This window comes from Canis lupus, chromosome 20, assembly GCF_048164855.1.
Source record: "Canis lupus baileyi chromosome 20, mCanLup2.hap1, whole genome shotgun sequence".
In the NCBI taxonomy this organism is placed as follows: Eukaryota; Metazoa; Chordata; class Mammalia; order Carnivora; family Canidae; genus Canis; species Canis lupus.
In genome coordinates this window covers 38,658,174-38,680,761 of record NC_132857.1, presented here as the reverse complement: position 1 = coordinate 38,680,761, position 22,588 = coordinate 38,658,174, and the positions used below count along the sequence as shown (strand labels likewise).

At 36.2% G+C, this 22,588-nt stretch overlaps 1 protein-coding gene and 1 long non-coding RNA gene across 8 annotated transcripts in view; one reads left to right on the top strand and one right to left on the bottom strand.

Annotated features, from left to right (window-relative positions):
• Window positions 1-22,588, bottom strand: part of LOC140611887 (uncharacterized) — a 160,596-nt gene that overhangs the window by 34,275 nt on the left and 103,733 nt on the right. The window contains exons 4-5 of one of the 4 annotated variants that reach the window (XR_012013201.1): window positions 12,079-12,193; window positions 11,121-11,394 (exon numbers count right to left, since the gene is read on the bottom strand). The exons of 2 other annotated variants lie outside the window; for them this stretch is intronic. This is a non-coding gene — a long non-coding RNA (uncharacterized lncRNA). Of the gene's footprint in view, window positions 1-11,120; window positions 11,395-12,078; window positions 12,194-22,588 lie in introns of those variants that run through there. One more of the 4 variants, XR_012013202.1, reaches the window with a different exon arrangement.
• Window positions 1-22,588, top strand: part of DPP10 (dipeptidyl peptidase like 10) — a 1,275,784-nt gene that overhangs the window by 1,157,995 nt on the left and 95,201 nt on the right. For all 4 annotated transcript variants that reach the window (XM_072788965.1, XM_072788964.1, XM_072788966.1 and 1 more), the window contains 2 exons: window positions 7,225-7,345; window positions 17,511-17,665. In XM_072788965.1, coding sequence (XP_072645066.1) covers window positions 7,225-7,345; window positions 17,511-17,665 — 276 coding nt within the window. The remainder of the gene's footprint in view (window positions 1-7,224; window positions 7,346-17,510; window positions 17,666-22,588) is intronic.

The window sequence follows — 22,588 nt, the reverse complement described above, 5'->3', positions numbered from 1 at the left end:
AAATCAAAATAAGGACTTTTATTTATAAAAGTTTATACTTAAAGGCTTTAAAGAATTATCCTCATGATGTTTCCTAGACTTAAATGGTAGCATATTGCTTAAAAGGAAAAATTTTATTTCAAATTCAATGGAACTAGATTCATTAATAGAATATGGCTTAAATATGTCAAATACTTTTATACTTTTATATATTAAAATGTCCTTCAACAACTTATGTGTATGGATGGAGTTCAAGGTGTTTTATTCTTTATAGTCTTCCTTTATCTTGATAAAAATAATTGGATGCATAATTATATGTTTTCATACTGTCCATATGATGAAACTTTCTCATTTATTGAAAAATGATAACATCTGTCACTAACGATGACTCTAAATCACTGCAAAATCTTCTTTTGTGTCACTTATTTCCAAAATAATATTAGATGAAATTCATTTTAATAAAAATATTTAGTTTAATATAAGTTCTTTTAAAAAATGATAAGCAGGCATGATTGAAAATAGAAAATATGTTCCTGGTAAAGCAAAAGGCAAAGGTTCTACACAAATTTTGTAGCCAGTTTTGGGCCAGGGAGAATGATTAGGCAGGAGTAGAGGTGGGCCAGAAGCCAGAAGGAGCCAAGAATTTGGTTGACTGAATGTTCAGTTTCTCTTTGGGCAGGGTGAAAGGTGAGAACTGCATATTGTTTGAAGGGTATGAAACTAGTGTGGAAAAAAAATGCAATGTCTAACTCTAAGAATGAAGCTTTAAAGGATCCAAGTGAGCGTTACTAAAACATTGGCATTGGTATTCACAAATGTTTTAGACATAAGCAGGAAGTCATATGTTAGGAATAATGACTCCATTTTTACAGTTACTGTCCCTATTAAGCATAATATTTGAATTATCCTGCCAGCATTCTCTGGTTTCCACTTTCCATTCATTTATTGCTACCAATTATTTTCCTAATTACCCACCTGCTCAGAAACATCTTACAGCTGTCAGTTATTGAAAAAAAAAAGGGATTCCAACCATTTGGTCTAGCATTCAACCTCGTCTATGGTTGGTTACCATCTTAACTTTTAGACAGTCATAGGTAGATAGAGGTGTTCCTAAATCTTAAGAAATAGTTATTCTAATATTTCGATAGTTGTTCAATTTTGGCTTTAGCTCATTCTTTTCCCTTAGCCCTTCTTCTTCTCTACCTTCCTTATCCCATGAAATCACCCCTTGTCCTTAATGACATGATTTAAGTTCAGTATCTCAAAAATGTCTTCATGAATCACTTCCCTCACCTGACCTCTGCCACTCATGGCTATGCCTTGTAATATGTACTTTTTCTTCATTGGATTTTAGGAGTTTACCTGCCTATCTCTCACATAAAATTATAATCTTCTTGAAGATAGGGACTACACATTAAAATCTTTATAGCCCCAGGTGCACTTAGCAGTGTACTTTCAAACAACAAATTGCAAATTGGCTTTTAAAGGTTTGGGGAATTAAACTAAATTATTTCATTTATGGAGCATATACATGTAGAAAACTTATGTCAAAATCAGTGGTTCTCAACTGAACGATTTTTTTCTCCTCCCCTGCAGGGGACATTGGGTAATGTCTGGAGACATTTTTGGTTGTCACAACTGAAAGAAAGAGCTGCCACTAGCATCTTGTATGTAGAGGTAATGGGTTGTCGTCAATCCTAAAATGGCAGGGCAGTCCTCCACAACAAAGAACTATCTAGTCCTCTGGACGCCTGGGTGGCTCAGTGGTTGAGCACCTGCCTTCAGCTCAGGGCATGATCCTGGGATACGGATCCGATCAAGTCTCCAATAAGGCTCCCTGCGGGGAGCCTGTGTCTCCCTCTGCCTGTATGTCTGCCTTTCTCTCTGTGTCTCTCATAGATAGATAGATAGATAGATAGATAGATAGATAGATAGATAGATAAATCTTTAAAAAAAGAAAAGAAATATCTAGTCCTCAATGTCAGTAGTTTGAAAAACCCTAATCCGGGAATCCCTGGGTGGCTCAGCAGTTTAGCACCTGCCTTCAGCCCAGGACGTTATCCTGGAGATCCTGGAGGGCTACCTGCATGGGGCCTGCTTCTCCCTCTGCCTGTGTCTCTGCTTCTCTCTTTCTCTCTCTCTCTCTCTCTCTCTCATGAATAAATAAATAAAACCTAAAAAAAAAAAAAGAAAAATCCTAATCCAAGTTAAGAAGACACCATTTATCATTACTTCCATATTTAAAAAAATAATAATAAAGAATCATCTGTTACCATCATACATGCCAGACTAATTTCTATATCACTGTCATTATTTTTTATTATAATTGACATTATTGGTGGTACTTTTTATATATAAATATATGATTACATATATATATGTAATCAAGTCTTTTTAGCATATTTTCCCAGTCTTTTCTGTTTGATCACCTGTTTTTTATTCCTCTCTCATTGTATATCCACCTTCCAACACATGCACCCATATTTAAGGCTAGCATGTGGGACACCTGGGTGACTCAGTGGTTCAGTGTCTGCCTTTGGCTCAGGGCATGATCCCGAGGTTCTGGGATCAGGTCCCATATTGGGATCCCCATAGGGAGCCTGCATCTCCTTCTGCCTATGTCTCTGCCTCTCTCTCTCTCTGTGTGTCTCTCATGAATAAATACATAAAATCTTAAAAAAAAAAAAAGGCTAGCATGTATCTTTCCAGAGTCACAGTCATACATACACATATCTATGTGACTGTATAATTTGTATATATACACAATACATATGCATATATGTATTCCTATAATCCTTTTAATTAATTAATTTATTTATTTATTTATTTATTTATTTATTTATAAATGTCATAAATTATCACTGAATCAGTATGGCTCATGTTGGCTAGACCAACTGCCAAAGGCAAAGGTTTTCAGTATCTAACTACTGATTCTCTCATTTTTACAGAAAGTAACTAGAACTCATATGGCTAAGAAGTTTAGAAGACTAGTTTGCGAGAGGGTCTGGGAAATGTGAATTTGGAGCTTCTAAAGGCCCACTGTAATCAAAGATTATATAGGGGCAGGCATGGAGCTGACTAGCAATAGACAATGGCCAATGTATATCTACTGGTTAGGTTACTGCTAGTATAAATTTGTATCAGTACTGTCATTATTTAGTGCATGAAATAATTTTTGTGTCTTTTGTCCCTCAGTAATAATTCGGTGAACCTTCTCCAAGTCAATTCTTGTAACACTACTTTGTTTTCCACAAAGCCTGAATGTTCTAACATGATACAGATGAATCATAATCCATCCAGGCATTTGCTTCGATGGGTTTTCAATTTGTTTCTTCTTTTTGGCCATCATAAACACTGCTGAAATAAATAGCATGCATCAGCATTTTCTACACTTTGGTTCTTTCTTTTTTTTTTTTTTTTTCCTTACAAGATGAGGTCTCAGGTTTGGGATTGCTGATATAGACTATGTTTTGTTTTCAGTTGCCACATTGCTTTCCCATATGGGCATACCACTTTGTTTTCACAATCAACATAGGAAAGGACTCCTTTCACTATATCCCTGCCAGCAGTATTTGTTATCTGGGATAGTCTCTTAATTGCATTTTTCCTCAGAAAGCAAGTCATAATAGAAAGCACCTCAAATGCTATCCCAACTAGACTGTTGCAGATCCTCCAATGCCATTATAGTGCCTGGGGATTTTTGAATGATTCACAGTTTTCCAATTTAAAATTATGAAAATCAGGGAAGGTGGATTAGCTTTATAGCAGCATTATAGCATATTATCAGGCATTGTCTCTGATTGAATCAGTCACAGTAGGCTAATTTACATTGTAATTACTCTCACTTCCAAAATCTTAACTTTTAACATCAAAAGTTCATTTCTTGCTATGTGTCCATTACAAGTTGGCTAGGGGTTGGGAGTGAATTTACTCCAACTTTCTTCACCCAGAAATCCAGGCTTCTGAGGTGTCCACCATCAGAAGTATTCCTGTTGATTGTGGCAGTGGGAAGAAAAGGTGAAAAATTGGCCTTTATATATAAACTTCTGCAAAGCAGTGACACTGCTGTGTCCAATCACTTGTTAATGAACAATATCAACTAATACATTGACTAATTTCTTAGAACATTTATTACGTATTTCTTGAATATCATGATTCAGCATATAGTACTTCAGTTGGCTTCCTGTTCCCTTTCTGGCAACTTTACCAATTTTGAGTTATTTTTTAAGTACATTAAGACCACTGATTTTGAAAAACTAGGTAGTTGGCTTGCTATCTAAATTGAAGAGTAAAATGGTCAAATAGCTAATGTATTCCTATTTGTTATTTAGGTGGCTCTTTGACGGCATTAATTAATGGCATCAAAAATATTATGACAGCTTAATCAACATTAGGATAAATGGCATTAGTGTTTGTCATGTTTTCAATGTGATTTAAATCTAGTTGCAGTCCTTGATGATTGGCATTTGGATCCAGTTTAATTTCATCAGAGTGCATATTTGCACTTCTCATATTGTTAAGCTAGTAGTTAGAGTTTGTGCTATTATTTGAAACTAATATAATCCAAGGAAAAACTTTAGCTTTTTAAAAGAAGTTATAAGATTATAAATGTACACTTTCATGAAGGCAGTCACTAATGTCACTAGTTTTTTGTCCACAGAAAAAAGATCTTATGGACATTCCCTGGTATTGCAGCTTTCAGCAAATGGCATTAAAATTCTGATTCCATATTGCTTGTTCTTTTACATTGAAGCAGATGTCAGTTTCATATGGATTCTGAATATCACCCAATCTGTTCTTCAAATATAAATGTAATTACTGGTCAATGGTTTTGGATAATTTATACATCTGCTAGAATCGTGGAGGTTTTATCAATTGTTTTGACTTAGAGTTTGTTCCTTTCAGAAAGCTGAGGATCTGGAGCTATATTAGTTTGGACTAAGTAACCTCTGCTCCTTGGAATAGCCATATGAGCTTAAGTAGCCTGGGTGTGGATGATCTGAACTGTTACTGCTCACAAGTCCTAATAGAAGGTTCAGATACAAAAAGAGGATTCCTTCCAAGTAAGGAAGACTTTGTGTGCCTATTTCACATTCTCTTTGTGAAAGGCAAAAGAAGGTAGTATGCAAAAGATGTAAAGCTTAAGCTTTAGATGGCTAGAATAAAGTGAATATTTTTTTCTCCATTACAAGAAGTTGTAATTAAGACCACCTTCTGGGACACCTGAGTGGCTCAGTGGTTTAGCGCCACCTTCAGCCCAGGGCATGATGCTGGAGTCCCAGGATCGAGTCCCATGTCGGCTCCCTGCCTGGAGCCTGCTTCTCCCTCAGCCTGTGTCTCTGCGTCTCTCTCTCTCTCTCTCTCTCTCTCACTCTCGCACTCTTGCGCTCTCGCTTTCTCGCACTGTCTCTCATGAATAAATAAAATCAATCTTAAAAAAAAAAAATAAGACCACCTTCTATCCAGTTTTAAGACCCTGAGATAATAGTTCTCAAACTTCTGGCTACATATGACCCACACCGTTTCAATAATTATTTCTTATTTCCTATTGTCACTTGAAAACTTTCTAAATGAAGGGAAACCAGTAAATATCATTTGTTATTACCTCTCCTCTTCCCACTATTGGTACTAAAACTACTGCTGTTAGTATTCTATTACTCCTGGTCCATATTTTACCAATATAACATGTAATACTGGTCAATGGTTTGTGACAATTTATACATTGGCTTAAGCCATATAAGTTTATTTTGATTTAGAATTTGTAACCTCCATAAAGCTTAGAATTTTGAACCAAATTATCTATCTGTAGTAACAGTCACATGTATTATATGCTCTATATTCATCACGTCATGGATGCTTCACAACAGGTCTCTAAGGCAGGTGTGAGACTTATCCACATTTTATAAAAGGAGAGGACTGAGATTTTAAAAGGTTAGGAAAATTATTAGAGTCACTTGGATATTAAATTTAGGCTGCCTGTTATAAAGCCCTCTCTTTTAAACAACCTGTTAAAGCTTTCTTTCTCCCTACCCCACCCCTCAAAAATTTGTATTTTGGCATTCTCACCTATGATATAAATGACATGTAGTGTTGAAATGATTAACTAGATCTGCTCATTGTTACATACTTGCCAAATCACCATAATCAAAGTAGAATATCAATGAAATTTTCTGGATATTAAGATTGCTTTCATCATTTTGCACACTGAGATTTAAAATCTAGGATCTCATAATTAGAGGATTATATCAGAAGTCCTGGCGTTTGCTCTGTTTGCTATTATGTAATGGTCCTGTAGCATGCTAGAACACAAGGCCTCTAGAACATCTTCTACCTTTTTAGAATGTTCAATGTAGATAGTAATTTGGCTTCCATTAGACAATATTCTACTGCCCCAACATATAGACAAAACATGGTTCTCTGAAGGTTATATTATCATACAGGCCAGTAGTTTGAAATGTTTGGCATTAAATATATTTGAACATGGATTTTAAATAATTTTATCCTGAATTATCTCTATTTTGTATAGACAGAGCCTGTTTAATTTCTGTTGTTCCTGTTGTGGGGGCTATTGTTGATCCTAATATTATTTTGGAATGCTTTGTGATGTGTTGAAATTAAAAGCCTCTCCTGAACTCTCAAGCACACAGTTACTATTACTGCTATGCTAGTTAGAAAAGAACTGCCAGTGAAGAGTGGGGCATAGCTAGGTGTGTCCCATTTATCAATTCAAAGGAATTTTGCCACCCTTTGCTTTCATCAGAGTATTTGTGAGTCGAGCTGGATGGAATCAGAAAGATTCTGTAGAGACTATTTTATTGATGAACAAATCCTTTTTTGTAATAAGATCCCAAATTGAAACTTTTCAGCTGTGAGTTGGCTATTACTAAAGTGACATCTATCATAGTTTATCAGTCTCTTAAGTATGCAGTGTTAGCTCAAACCCAAATCATTTTTGTGGCATAAAAAGGGATTAAGCAGATGAACAATTGTTGTTGAAACTATGGATTTAAAAGCTTCAGTATTGGTACTGTGTAATTTCTAAATGACAATTTGATATTGATATGATAAGGCAACAGCCATTAATAACTGAAAGCGATGCAAATGTAGGTATTAAATAAAGACAAACTAAAAGCAGGCAAACAATACAACACTTGGCTCTTCAGCAATTATTCTATAGTATGAGTACTTAGAAAGCTTCCTAATGTGTTACATTTTTTGGTTTGTTTTATATGTTTCTGGATCCAGATTTATATTTTTGAAAATAATATCTACTATCAACCTGACATAAAGAGTAGTTCATTGAGACTGACATCTTCTGGAAAAGAAGGAATTATTTTTAATGGGATTGCTGACTGGTTATATGAAGGTGAGTTGACTAGATTTTGTTTCAATAGAACACAGATGACCTGTTTTTATACAAAATCTGTGAGAGAAATGTTCATTCTAGAACAATACTTAGAGCTCCATTTCCTCTTATTTCCTCTCAAAACTGCCTTCATGCTTTCATGTCTTTGCATGTGTTCATATTTCAACTGGTTGTGATTCACATCTACCACATTTTGTGTGTGTGTGTGTGTGTGTGTGTGTGTTTGTAGGCACACCCATACATACACATACATTTTGTTCAGGCTACATAGATTTTATTTTGGTGATGCTTAGCTAATGAAAGTGAATAATGATCTTATGTCAACTCTGGAGTTAGATGCTAAATTTTTCTGACTATAGAAAAGAAGAAACAAAAACTTTTACTGCTCAAAAAATGCATGAAAGCCACTTGATTTTAGTCATTCCCATTAAGAACAGTCTGTCACATTTTAAAAGCCATTGCATGGGGAGCAAAATAAAACCCACCTAAAGAATTATTTGCAATAACTATTGAATCAAGTTTTCATGATAGCTGAGAATATAAAAAGGAACCAAGTAATGAAAACCTCTATCCAGCTTGATCATGCACCAATTATCAGCTGGGTTGTGGGTACAGATTTCCGGGGAAGACTCAAGGTGTGAGGTTAATACCTAAGTTTCAGACTCTGCAACTGATCTTGGCAAAATATGTCAAGATTTAAAATAAGCTAGTCATATTTGATTAGAAATTATAAAGCTAAGGCTCATCTAGAAAATAAATTTTATTTATTGAGCAATATTGGCAAATGAAATCTTTCTATCTCAGAATCAATATTTTTAATTCTATAAGAAAAGTAAATCACTTGCCTATTCATTTATTCATCCATTCTGTCATTGAACATTGTTAAAGACTTACTATGTTCCAAGTATTTGTAAGGGTGCTGAGATATAATAAGAAACAAAGTACTTTCATAAAGAAAAACATTTAGCTGGGTGGAGCTATTTTACTAATGAAGAGACACTGTAGCCTTTGGGATTTATACACATATGTGTACATGTATGCTTATATATTTTCTATGTATATACTAGCATCAAATAATAAAGTATTTTAGAGGCCACAATTTATTCTGAGGAGTAGTGATAGCTACTTTGAAAATATCAACAATAATTACGCTATAGATTTTTAAAAATTCAAACACAAACTGATAAGTAGGGTTCTTTCATTCAAAGCGTCAGAAGCTGACTCTGGCTTTCTTATTTCAAAAGGATAAATTGTTGAAGGAGCCAGCCTCAGATGGCTCAAGAGATTAAAGAAATAAGTGGAGAACAAACTTGAAACTTGGGTAATTCCAGGAGTCTAGGTAGCAAGAACTAACCATTTCTTACAGAGAGGAGCTAGGTAAGAGATACACTTTATCTTCAAAATATTGTTGCTACTATGTGAGACCCAGATGTCAGTCAGTGGAGTGTGGCCAGAAGTCAAATCACAGTAAACACAGAATTCTATGAAAGAACAAAGGAGACTTAGCCCATTCTAGGGATTTGCAAACATTTTCCTAAAGGAGAAACCCTCTGAGTTGAGCCTGAAAGATTAAGAACTATAAGAATAAACTAGGTAGGGAAATAGCCCAAGTGTCCATCGACTGATGGATAGATAAAGAAGAATAGCATATATGTATATATATATATATATATATATATATATATATATATATATATATATATATATACACACACACACACACACACACAATGGACTATTACTCCCCCATAAAAAAAGAATGAAATCTTACCATTTGCAAAAACATGTAAGGAGCTAGAGAGTATTATGCTAAGTGAAATAAGTCAATAGATAAAGATAAATATAATATGGTTTCACTCATGTGGAACTTAAGACACAAAACAAATGAGCAAAAGAAAAAAAATAGAGAGAGAGAGAGAGAGAAGGAAACTAGAAATAGGCTCCTAACTATAGAGAACAAACTGGTAAACACCAGAGGGAAGGTGGGTGGAGGGATGAGTTAAATAGGTTATTGGGATTAAGGAATCCACTCACTGTGATGAGCACTGGGTGCTCTATGGAAATGCTGAATCACTATATTGTACATCTGAAACCAATATTACACTGTATGTTAACTAATGAGATTTTAAATATATTTTTTTAAAGAAGAAAGTAGGTAGGGAAATCTAAGCAAGGGTTAAGAGCTTGCAAAAGCATAGCTAAGTTAAATAGCATGGTGTGTGCCTTGAGAACTAAAGTCTGCTCGGTATTATTGGGTCATAAAATTTGAGAAAAAGGAAGGCAGCAAGAACCAAGGGATAGGGACCCTAAAAATAACCTGGGATTTCAATTATTTTTCCACTAGTAAATGGGTAACTAATAGAGCTTTTCAAATAAGGGAGTGTTAATATCATATCTTCCATATAAATAGATCATTTTGACTACAGTACAAAGCTGGGATTGAAAAGCAGAAAGAACCAGTGAGCAGCTGGGAGGCTTTTCTAAGTTCTGCTGAGAGATAATGAGCAATATTACTCGGATTAAAGCAGTAAGAAGGAGAGAAAATTCTAAAATTGATGAGGCAGTGAATAGATAGATTGTAGTGGTTAAATGGTTGGGGTGCAGATGAGAGGAAGTCAAGAAAGATTCTTTGGGTTCTGGTTTGAGTCACTAGTAACAGACACAGTGAGCAGGCATTCATAAGAGTGGTGGGTTTCAGTGGGGACACGGTGCTTCACAGTGTGCTGGCTTGCTACTTTGGGTAACAAACTGTGATCCTTCACATGGAAGAAATTTTAAGTTAACTTAATATAGAATATACTACCTTGCCAACTGAACAGCATGCCCTGGGCCTCTGTCCTTTATGTAAGGCTTTATATAATTTATAGCATTACATTTTTTAGAAAATGTCAGAAGAGAATTTAAAGACCATTATCTGACAGTTATTTTCTTAATTAGAGAATAAAATTCTATATATTTGGGTGGAGAATGAACACTGTGTTAGGGGATAGGTAGGACTAATAGGACAAAAACTCTGGAAAAATTAAAGTTTTGGCTATCCAAAATAAACTCAATCCTTTTGGCTCTTATGTTGTAGGTATACTAGCAAATCCTAAATGTGTTATGTGATGAATCCTCACAATGCTAGCATATTTAATCGTTTACTGAAGAAACCAAGACCCAAGGAGACAGGTGACTTGGACATGGCCTCAAAGCTCATGAGTGCCGGAGCTGGCACCTGAATGTGTGTCCTCAAAGCCAGCACTTCATCCTGGTCTACTCTACCTGTTAGAATTCAGTGCTTTTCCTCATTCCCTAACGGATGATATACATTATGGACCTAAGCCATTAGATTTCACTGATCTGTTTCCTCAGCCAAGGACTCTGAACCCTATTGACCATGGACTGACTTCAATTCTTGCTTTATTTCCAAGAGAAGGGGTAGGTTATATCAAGGGAATCAGTGTTAAGGTTTGATACAGGGACTTAGGCCATTCAGATGTTATTGATTTTTCCCTCACGCATCATCCCCAACCTATGTTTCAAGAGTCCCACATGTACCTTCATCTCCCAATACCATTTTGCTTTTCCAAAGGTGCTAAAAACTCCCAGATTCCAGGCTTCCTCTTTTCCCTTTATTTCACTCACCACAACACAGTGACATCTACTAGGGATGCATATGATCTTCAACAGGTATGTGTGAGATACTCTAGTGTGGAGATTTCCTTCTTTGTTACTTTACAAAAATCAACTACAATCTGAATTAGTATGTGTGGAAGAATCAAGAAGTAACACATAACATTTCCACTTTCTTTATTTGAAATTTGCCTTTTATAAATATCATAGAAAAAATATTTGAAAAAAAAAAGATTTGAGAAGGAGTCACATAAAAGACAATAAAGTGTTTTTTTGTGGCACATTTTAAAGGCATGGCTTAAACTTTTTAGGTCTAGGCCAATCTGTGAGTGTGGCTCTTGATCCCAATCACAGGCACTTATGTTGACTTTTTAAAGTCTTTAAAAGTGTTATTGTAAACTCTCCTTGTTTCTATTTCTAGTAGTATTCAACTCCTAAGGAAAGTAAAGACAAATAAAATGTGTTTTAGAGAGTCAGTGAAATTCAGAAGAAAAATAAAACATACTTAAAATGAAACATCATTTTAAACACAATTCACATAAAATGCATCTAATGTCATTCATATGAATTGGAACATTTAAAGTAGTAAGTTAGCTAAATAAAATATCAGATGAATGTTTTGTTTAAAAAAACAGAGTTCACAGCTACCAAGTCTACAACTTTGAAAATTTCCATAAAGTATTGAATCTATTAAATAGAAACAAAAAATGACTATCACTTTAAGTTATATGAGCATTTAAAATATTGGAACTAATGTGCCTAAATGATTTACAAATGTGTTGTTAAGGAATTCTTCTGTGATATTCAGTTCAGGATATTGAGTACATATATCTTTCCAACATTACCTGAGAGCAGTATGAAGAGGAATAGGATTTCTATGTTTCATACACTTCCAACTTAGTGGAATGAAAAACTGTAAACGCCTTTTACATAAGCAACCATTTGGAGCATGATAAATAGAACTACATGCCTACATTCCAACTAGAAATGTAAGTAGGAATTAAGTCTAATGGGATGGGGAAATATAGGGTGTCTTCATAGAACAAATGGTATTTGCACTGAGCTTTAAGAATTACAAGAATAGGGATCCCTGGGTGGTGCAGCGGTTTGGCACCTACCTTTGGCCCAGGGCGTGATCCTGGGGACCCGAGATCGAATCCCACTTGGGCTCCCAGTGCATGGAGCCTGCTTCTCCCTCTGCCTGTGTGTCTGCCTCTCTCTCTCTCTCTGTGACTATCATAAATAAATAAAAAATTTTAAAAAATAAAAAAATAAAAATAAATAAATAAAAGAATTACAAGAATAGAAAAGTGAGAGAAAAAAATGACAGCATAAACAATATCCTTATCAACAGATAGAGATTGTTACATTTTTTGGTTGTTTACAAAGAATAGTGCAAAATACCTACTTTCACTTTTTTATGACTTGTCTTGGACACAGGAAATTACATTCATCCATTCATTGATTCTACATAATTATTGAGCACTTACTAAATCCCAGTAAAACTGGACTATGACAGGAAAAAGAAAAAAAAAAATTAGAGATGCAGCCATGGAAGCCAGAGGAAGATAGACTAATAAAGCTGAGTTTCAGGAGGTCAAACAAACTAAAGATCCCATAGTTACTGTTGGATTTGCTACCAGAAATTGATAAGAGCAAAATCAGTTAATTTGTGGTACCAAAAGCAAGATTGCAGTGGATAGAGGTGTAAGCAGGAAGTGAGAAGGTTATGCATATAGACAATTCTTTTAAGAAACATGACAGTGAGATACAGAAAATAAAGGGGGGAAAATAAACCATAGACCCATATGGCTGGCAGCAGCATATTCAGGAAATCTTATCTGCCTAAATTGATAAACTATAAATGGATAAAATCAGCTTACTTTCCAGAGTAGCATGTTAATCTGCATGCAATGATTATATATTAGTTTTCGGTAAGTACTTTGTGTTGAGGCTATGTTTTTAAGTGTCTTTGATATAAAACAACATGTGTTGAAAACTCCATCTGTTCTGCAGTGAGATTCTCTAATCATTGTAATAAAGACAAAGAAGAACCAAACCTTCATTGACATGGAATGGAATGCAATTTGTAGAAATGCATTATTTGTAAATAATCTAATATAATTAACACAGGAAGTTTCAGTCCATGAGTAAGAGTCCTTATTAGTTACAGTTGAAGAACTGTGTGTGTTATCCAAGAGAAATCTTAGGCAGATGCATATTAAAGATTCTTTTGTTTACCTCCTTCCCATTTCAGTTAGCTTTATTTTGGGACCTGAAGGAAGTCATATAACTCTCTGTGTGTACGACTTTACTATTTTAACATTTGTGTGAGGAACAACTTTAGGCATAGATCATTCTAAAATAAAGTAGAGTAGTGATACCTAGTTTCTGCTGAATGGTGCTCTCAAATCTGGGCCATTCTTACTCTTGGGAAGTACTTGCACACACATACTTAAGCACCTAGGATACAGCTCATTTCTTTAGGAACCCTGAGTGTTGATTTTAGACAACACAATCTGATCTCTCTGTACCTTCAAGGCTCATGAGACCAAGAGTTTATACTCAGTTTGGGTTCAGCATTTTTTTTCCCTCAGCGTGTCATGTGGATGACTTATGTCTCCTCATACGAATTTTAAGTAATTTGTACAAGTCAGGGTCAGGATTACAATTTGAAAAACAATGGACCATTCAAAGGAATATACACAATTTTATCTATGAAGGGGCCACTTGTCAAAGAAAAGGGTTATGTAGCAACTTGTAGCTAGTAATGATTTCGTCATTAACAACTGCAGTGAGAAGGGTAAGCTGTTACTAGAACCTAGAAGGAGGGAATCCTATAGTTTCTGCAGTAACAGAAGCAGTAAGTTTTGGCTGAGGAACATAGCCAGACACACATGTTTCTAACAGGTGAGAACCAAGAGAATAAATACCGTGCACTAACTTTATTCTCTTCATTTGATTTGTCTGGTTTCACACTGGCCATAGCCAACAAAAACTCAGAGATCATGGGGATATTATTTATTCAAATAAAAATTTCATGTCCTGAAAGAAGACATGAAGTTCCATCTGCTACTGTTTCATTGTAGAGTAGTATTAGTCCAGTTTATATATCTGTCTGAAATTTTTAACTACAGCCAACACTTTTGTTTTCATGTAAGGTTTTGGGGCAAATGTCCCCATTAAGAAAAAAAAAATAAGGTCGCCATAGGGCCTTAACTAGTAATCCTGGTTCCCTCTGTCAACTACTCATTCCTTTTTCCTTTTACCTTCTGCCAGCATTTTGACTATACAGGTCATTTGCCTGGTGGGATCAAACCAAAATTTTATCCCTGCCAAATCTTATTCCTTTGCTTCTTTTTCCTAGGTTCCTACAATTTCAGTTTTCCATTGAAATGGAATTTGAAATGTGGAAATGTAGAATTGGAAAATGAGATCTAGTTGGACAAAGGAGTATTTGTGAATCTGCTGAGTCCAGACATACTCTTCTTTGCTCTCTTTTATATAGTGAAGACACACATTCTTCCTGGCAGATAAGCTTAAGCATCAGACAAATAGTGACTATGCATTCTGTTAGTTTCTTTTTCCCCCAGTCCTTTCGAGCCCTACATGGTCAGGGGGGAATTTCAGCTTCTAATTCAAAGGAGCAGAAGTATGACATTCCCACCCTTAGGCATTAGGACTTCTAAACCCACTGATCTCCTTATCATGAAGAGAAGAAACAAAATATATCCTGTGGGGTAATGGTGTGATAGTGATAGAGAATGCTACATTTCTACCATTTGCTTTCTGGCTATGCAAGAGTGACACTTGCATGCTGTATGGGGACATCCAGACTTCAAGGTTGTTATAGGGTCAAAACTGAGAAAGAGAGAGACTAGTCTGTGCTTCCATCAAGCCAGGTGTATATAGCTAATAGAGAACAGTGAATTTCATGGTCCAAGCTTCTTAACCTTCTTTTTGCCATAAAATATTTTCTGTTGGGTGGTGATGTAGTGTGGGTTATTGTGGTGATGGATAAGCTATTCTGTAAATCCATGAAGAGCAGTGGTAACAGGATTTCAAGCAGCAGGGGCATAGCTATACTAGACTATGTGTCTATCTTTGTAATGACAAAATGCTACCCCTTCTCGATGGAATGCTTCCTGTGTAATCTGCCTGCCACCAGGTAGCCAGCTGGTCCTGCTGCGAAATAATGCCATATCAAGTTTAATGACAGCCCCTATTATTGGCAGGTAGTCAAAGCCTTGTCAGTAGCCAAAGCAGACTGACATGAGCTCAGTAGTCATATTGTTCATCTGATTATCCAGAGCCAACTCTGCTATGGATGTGTTCTGGTGGATATTTAAATAGGACACTAATATCTACATATTTTTACATTTTTTTTACCCCTCTTGATAAGTCGATGCAGTTATCTTTCCCTATACTTCCTTGTCATTAATTTCCATCTTCCCATAACCCCAGTCAGGCCTTTTATTAGTTACTATGCATGAGTCAGGATAGGTCCATGCTTCAAGCCAATTCTCCTTCCACAAGAAGTGAGAAACTAAAGATCTTGTTCAAAAGTCAGCCGACTGGAAGAATTTATGTTTACTTTAGTCTTTTAGTGCCACTCTTCAGGCTGTAGTACAGAGCTTATCCAATTCTCGACCCTCCAAGTATAGCACATACACACACACACCCATAAACCAGGTCTGCTTTTGTTCTTGCCCTGCCAGTTTAAATTAAAAGCACATCTTGAGGTTTAGTTTGAGCTGGAAGAGAGAGGGTAAAACAGAACATGCAATATTCTGGATGTTTTACTTACACATTCTGTCCCAATCCCTTCTATTTTATGGTGGGATGTTGCTGTATATATTCAGTTTTATGGTCAGTGAATGAATGAGGTAACAGTCAGTTCATGATGGGTAGTTTGGGTTCCACAGCCACTTGGTATCCCGTGGTCAGGCTAATTGTTTCTGCAAGAGCCCAGTAGAGCTGCTTTTGAAAAGGAGAATATTTATCAGCACAAGAGGAAATGGCCTTCCTTTAAAGCTTGTAATGCCTGTGTTTTAATTGCCATATAGTGAGTGCCAGAAGCTCCACACAGCATCTCTGTTTACCATGCACAATTACATTAGCATTGTTATCTGCTGGGTCACAAGGTAAAGATGGGCGGGAAGGTTGTACCATGGCCTTGATCTGCTGCATAGTCCTATCCTGCAAAGGCTCTGCTCAGAACAGAAAGCTTTATAGGTTATCTGGGAAGTAGAACAGGACAGCATATGTGAATATGTTTTAAGTTGTTATTCAAAATCTGAAGAGTCTATTCCCACTTTACTTTTGCATAAGTACGATTCCAACAAATTTTCTCTCATTTTAGAAAAACTATCCCAGTAAATGCTATGGTACTAGATCTCTAAACTCTCCTCTAAGGATACAGACTCTTAAACATTATAGGAATTTATCTTTCACTCTGCCTTAATGCAGAGGATGTTTAACTCCCTTGGATAGAGGCTGCCTCTGTCAGCAAGAAGGTTTGTGGGAATTTAGAGGTTTGACATCTTCAGCCATAAAATTAGACACATATAGCAACATTCCACTCCCTTTTCTGAGTCTCTTACTGGTATTCATCATGGTATCTGTCAGGGTACGAAGTTAGCACATTCAGTAATCTGAAGAAGTTTTATTTATAAAGAGACCACATTTACAAAGTGAAATCATGAAGGACTGAGCTATGATCTAGACTAGTAGCAACCAAGCTATGACCCCTGTGACCACAGAGATGAGCCATTACAAGATTAAAAAAAAAAAAAAAAAAGGAGAAAATTTCACAGAAGAGACTGCATTGACAGGAATAGTGACATCATTTAAAGCACGCAGCTAGACTGAAGTGACATTTCAGGATAGAGCCAAGGGAATATATACTCTGACTTTACTCTCCTCCTTCTAATCTCTTGCCATCGTACCATAAAGGCTGTGCCCTGGAGGGCATGGCAGCCCTTTTGCTATAGTTCACCCATATTAATTTTCTGAACCAGAAAGCAGGTATAGACAAATGAAGAGTGGATCTGGGGTCACATGAAAGATATCCAATATATTTCTCATTCTCTTTCTTCAGAGCTTAAAATAGTTTCATGAATCCAGAGGGGATTCGACTTATTCAATGAAGAGAGTGGATATTTAACTTGTTTGATGATGGAAATATGACTGAATGCAAATGTGAATGAATGGTGACAAAATACGGTTTTATGCCATATTTCAGTGTTCATTTACTGTTCTTATTGTTTTTATTCCAATAGTGCTTCCATTTTCCCTGTTCATGTTGCTGACAGTCTATGAAATCCTGGCTTCATTGCTTCATCATTCTTTCCTTCCATTCTATCTCTTATCCTGTGACTAAAAGGATAACTCAGAAATAGAGAATTCTCTATGACATTGATAAAAGCAAAATCTGACACATTGTATAGAAAAAAATGTCTATGTGCAATGGAGGTTTCAAGGACAGATGTTTGTGGGTCACTGAGCCCACATCTCTACAGTTGGTTTTAATAATACTCATTTATTCTAGAGGAACTTCTGCATTCTCACATTGCCCACTGGTGGTCACCAGATGGAGAAAGGCTTGCTTTCCTGATGATAAATGATTCGTTGGTGCCTAACATGGTTATCCCTCGATTTACTGGAGCGTTGTATCCCAAAGGAAAGCAGTACCCATATCCTAAGGTAAGTAACGTGGAAGTACTAGTTTTTTTTTTTTTTTCTCTCTCTCCACACCAAGAACTAGATTGATAGTATCCTTTGTTCATGAACAAGTTGTCTTTGCGAAAAAAAAAAAAAAAAAAAGAAGCTTTTCTTACTGGTCAGACTCCTCTTTTAGAGCTTGCAATAGCCTGCACACAGTGTTCTGGTAGGAAGAAGTAGAGATGATTCAGGGCTTGGGAACTGCCACTTTTGCTGCATTTTTTTTCTTTGATTCTTTTGTTTTCCCTCACCTTCCCAGTTAGAAAGGAGATGAGGGCCAGCAACGATGCCAGGGTACAGGTTTCTCCAAAGTACATTCTGTTTGTTAATATTTGTTATATTATAGTTGTTACTAGGTATTATAAGGGAAGAAAAAGTCCCACGGTCAAATAAGTTGAAAATTCTTGTTAAAAAAAAAAAAAATCCAACTTCTTGCAGATGCTTTCTTAGAGCACTTAATATACTATATGTTAATGTGCATTATAAATCTCCCATAAAAATTGACTAAGCATAAAGTATCTCTAGTAAGGGATAGACTAAGCATAAAGAATCTCTATAAAGAATAGACTAACATAAAGAATCACCGATAAAGAAGAGACTAAGCATAAAGAATTTATTAGTATTAGTATTAACATCAGCATTATTTTGGCAGAGCATACTCTGGAACATACTTTATAACATGATGGGGTAGAGCCATAGCCAGGCGTAGCTAAGATAGATAGAATTGTTTTATTGAGTGAGGCAAATATGGAAATCTTGCCCAGTGAGCAACACTATTTTCAAGTAGAGAGCAGGTTGCAAAAGCATCTGGAGTGTAACTATTTTTTTCTCTTGCATGGCGTTTTTGATAACTTGAGGTCTCTTTTTTAAAATGCATTTATCCTATGTTTATATTACAAAGAAAAAAGGCTCATGAATGAGGCTGCCTGTGTATTAATCACATAAAGAGGTCTTATAGGAAACTTTTTTTTTTTTTAAACATTTTTATTTATTTATGACAGTCACAGAGAGAGAGAGAGGCAGGGACATAGGCAGAGGGAGAAGCAGGCTCCATGCACCGAGAGCCCGACATGGGATTCGATCCCGGGTCTCCAGGATCGCGCCCTGGGCCAAAGGCAGGCGCCAAACCACTGCGCCACCCAGGGATCCCATAGGAAACTTTTTAAACTCCACTTTATACATTTCAGCTCTTAACCAGGTAAGAGATGGCTGCTAACTGATTTAGAAGCTATTTTTAAGCCATTCCTTTAGGGAGCTGTACTCTTCTGTTTCCCAAGCACAATAGGTTTTATACCTTTCAACTTGTACATTACATTAATTGGGCAAGGTATTGGACATATTACCCATCACACAGATTATTCTATACTTGCAGTGAAGGCATGGTTAGGGTAGGCATGACTTTTATTTTCCTATCTTCCAGCAGACTCAAGTTACTTAAAGTGGGACAAGGAGGAAGGAAGGAAGGGATAGAGGGAAAGAGGGAGGGAGGGAAAGAGGGAAGGAGGGAAGGAGAGAGAAAAACAGCCTTGAATATAGAGAATCAGGGATAAGAAGAATGTTTCCTCTGTGAGATTCTGTACCACCTGTTTTTTTGTTTTTGGGGTTTCTCCCCCTGTCAATCTTACCTTCCTTCCATAGATTGTAGTATTAACTGACTGGCCTATAGCTGAGAAGGACACCCGGGTTGAGAGGAATCTGATCCTGTGATTTGAATTATTATGTTTAGGGTCTTCTTTGGATATAAATTAGAAGGCACATATACTCAGTGCTGGATATAAATTAGGCACATGTACTCGGTGCTGTTCAGGAGAAAATGGCAACCTGACCTAACAACAACAACAAAATGATCATATTCACCAAGAGATTTTTTCTTGTACTTCATGTATATGACTTATGAATTCCAAGTATAGATTTAGTCCTGTTTTACGAATGAAAGTTTGTTCCTCTGTAACACAACTGTACCTGTCTTTCCCCCAGAGAATGAGTGAGAAAACTTCTCCAATGTATTAATTCTCACATCATTTGATTTAATTACGATAATGAAAGTTCACCTTGACAATTTATTTATTTTTATTTTTTTTAAACTTTTTTTTAAAATTTTTATTTATTTACGATAGTCACAGAGAGAGAGAGAGAGAGAGAGAGAGAGGCAGAGACACAGGCAGAGGGAGAAGCAGGCTCCATGCACCAGGGAGCCCGAGGTGGGATTCGATCCCGGGTCTCCAGGATCGCGCCCTGGGCCAAAGGCAGGCGCCAAACCGCTGTGCCACCCAAGGATCCCGACAATTTATTTTTTAAGCTTTCATTTATTCATTAGAAAAAGGGAGAGAGCAAGCACAAGCGTGGGGGACAGTGGGCAGAGGGAGAAGCAGACTCCCCGCTGAGCAGGGAGCCCAAGGCGGGGCTGGATCCCAGGACCCTGGGATCATGACCTAAGCCAAAAGCAGATGCTTAACCAACTGAGCCACCCAGGCACCCCTCACCTGACAACTTAGATACAAAACAAAGTGGGGTATAATGAAAAGCGTATGTGAATAGGCAAATATTCACATACGACTATTCAGTTTGTCCACCGCACAAAGCAAATAAAATCAGCCCCAGGGAAGGAACAACTTTTTATAATTCATTTCGCAAGAGGAGTGGGGATTTTAGGACTCACACAGAAGAGCCTTACACAATACGTGCATTTTCAAATTGCCTTCTCGGTTAAGGGCTGCTGGCACTTGAACTTGGACACCCCTAGGCCTCATAACTTTAACAGACTAAGAAACAAATAGATAAATAGTAATGTCTGAGAAAATGTAATTCAGAAGATGCTGGGTTGACAAACCTAGACACTTTGTTACTAATAGGTTATTATTTAATTATTTAATATTTCTTAATAGTAAAACTGGGCCTAAATTAATGTTTGCTATTGTACAAGTCATGTTTGCTAATAATAGGCTTCATATTTTCAGAGTCAGTTTTCATTTCCTTTTTTTCCCTTATTTGGACCCCCTCACAATTACCTCTGTTTACAAATGGACAAACCAAGCTCTCTTAAAGGCTAAGTCCTTTTATAAAAGTCACAGTTCTTTTGAGAACAGGGAAATAACTCAAATTTATTGATCTGCCCCTCCCTGTAAAACTATGAGAGGTTAACCCGTATCTCTGAAGACATAGCTGGAATCAAAATTAACTTTACGTGAAGTTAACAAATTCATGTGGAACTCTGTTTTCACCATTTATTCCTAATGACTTGGCTATATATGAGGTGGGATATAAACAGGATTCTTAGTCTCACATCTAGATAGATAGATAGATAGATAGATAGATAGATAGATAGATAGATAGATAGATAGATAAGGATTTGTAAAACAAGGTAAAAGCCCCAAGTATGTGTTAATGACTACAATTGAGGAGTATTAAATGTAAAATAAAGATAGCTATTCTAGTAGACAAGCCAAGAGAAAGAATCCTAAGTGCTCAGGCGTTTTTTAGTAGGAATCCCGGCCCAGGTACATGAAACAATAGGACTCAAAAAAACAGTCTGGGCTTGATCCTTGTTCTTAGGTAAGTTTCAGTATCATTTTGGATATATTACTTGAACTTTGAAAGTCTTATTATTTTCTACTCTGTTTTTTTTTTTAAATGTCTGTTAGTTCTTCCACTTACAACTGTATTATTTTGATTTGCTCTTATTTTTGTAATAAACCTACAAAACGTAGTACTTTATACATTGAAGTAATTCACAGAGTTCACACTAAATTGTGCCTCAAATTAAACTAGATTAAAATGAGTGTAGCAAATACTCGATGTGGTCAGATTTACTAATGAAATACTTACACTAAACAAATACAATTGTATTTTACTTAATTCAGCATGATTCAGAACTCATAAAATACTCTATCATTAGCAATTCAGCACAAAAGAGATGCACAGTTCTATGTCAGTAACCTCAGGTTAATCTTCTTAATTAAAGCATTATCTCGTTTAATGACAATTTAGTTGCCAGTAAAATAAGGTTAATTATTATTGAGGCTTGTGTTTCAGAATCATAGAGGAAGGATTCTGTAGATATGCAGTCTTTCTGGCAAATGTGACTGTAAAAAGCAAATAGACGAACTCTTCTAATTTGCAAACTATTGAAATGAGCCAAATATTAAAAGGTACAAATGAACTTGCAATGTGCACTTAATTTCAAAACTCCATGGAGAGATAAAAATCTAATTGAGATTATAGAATGTTGGATGGCTGAAATTTAGAAACAGCCTGATGTTTGCTTTTTGTCTAAAATTGGCCACATGTATACACAACTTTTAATTTGTTTCCCTGTAAAAGCTAGGATATCAGTGATCCTATCCAGGTAAAAACATACCAAGCTGCAGACATTAAAAAATACTTGCCTTAGTATGGTAATAACCATATGTATCTTTGACAAAATATGTAATAAAATTATTCATCATTGAAAAGAACTGACAAAAAGATCAAATTTAATTTCTCTTTTTCTTAATGAGCTAACTGAAGAATTTTAAAAATAGGCAGAATTTTTCACCAACTAGAAAAATCAGTGTCTTAATGAAATTATCTTTTTAATTCAGTACTATATACTATTTTAGACTTAAAAAAAAATTAGACTTTTTAAGGACGCCTGGGTGGCTCACAGTTTAGAGCCTGCCTTCGGTCAGGGGGGTGATCCTGGAGTCCCAGCTCGAGTCCCACATCAGGCTCCCTGCAGGGAGACACAGAGGGAGAAAGGCAGAGACACAGGCAGAGGGAGAAACAGGGATCACGGCCTGAGCCAAAGGCAAACGCTCAACCACTGAGCCACCCAGGTGCCCCAATTTTAGACATTTTTATATATAATCATCTTGTTAATCCACATAACAAAATTATAAGATATTTATAGCTACAGAAAGGAAACCT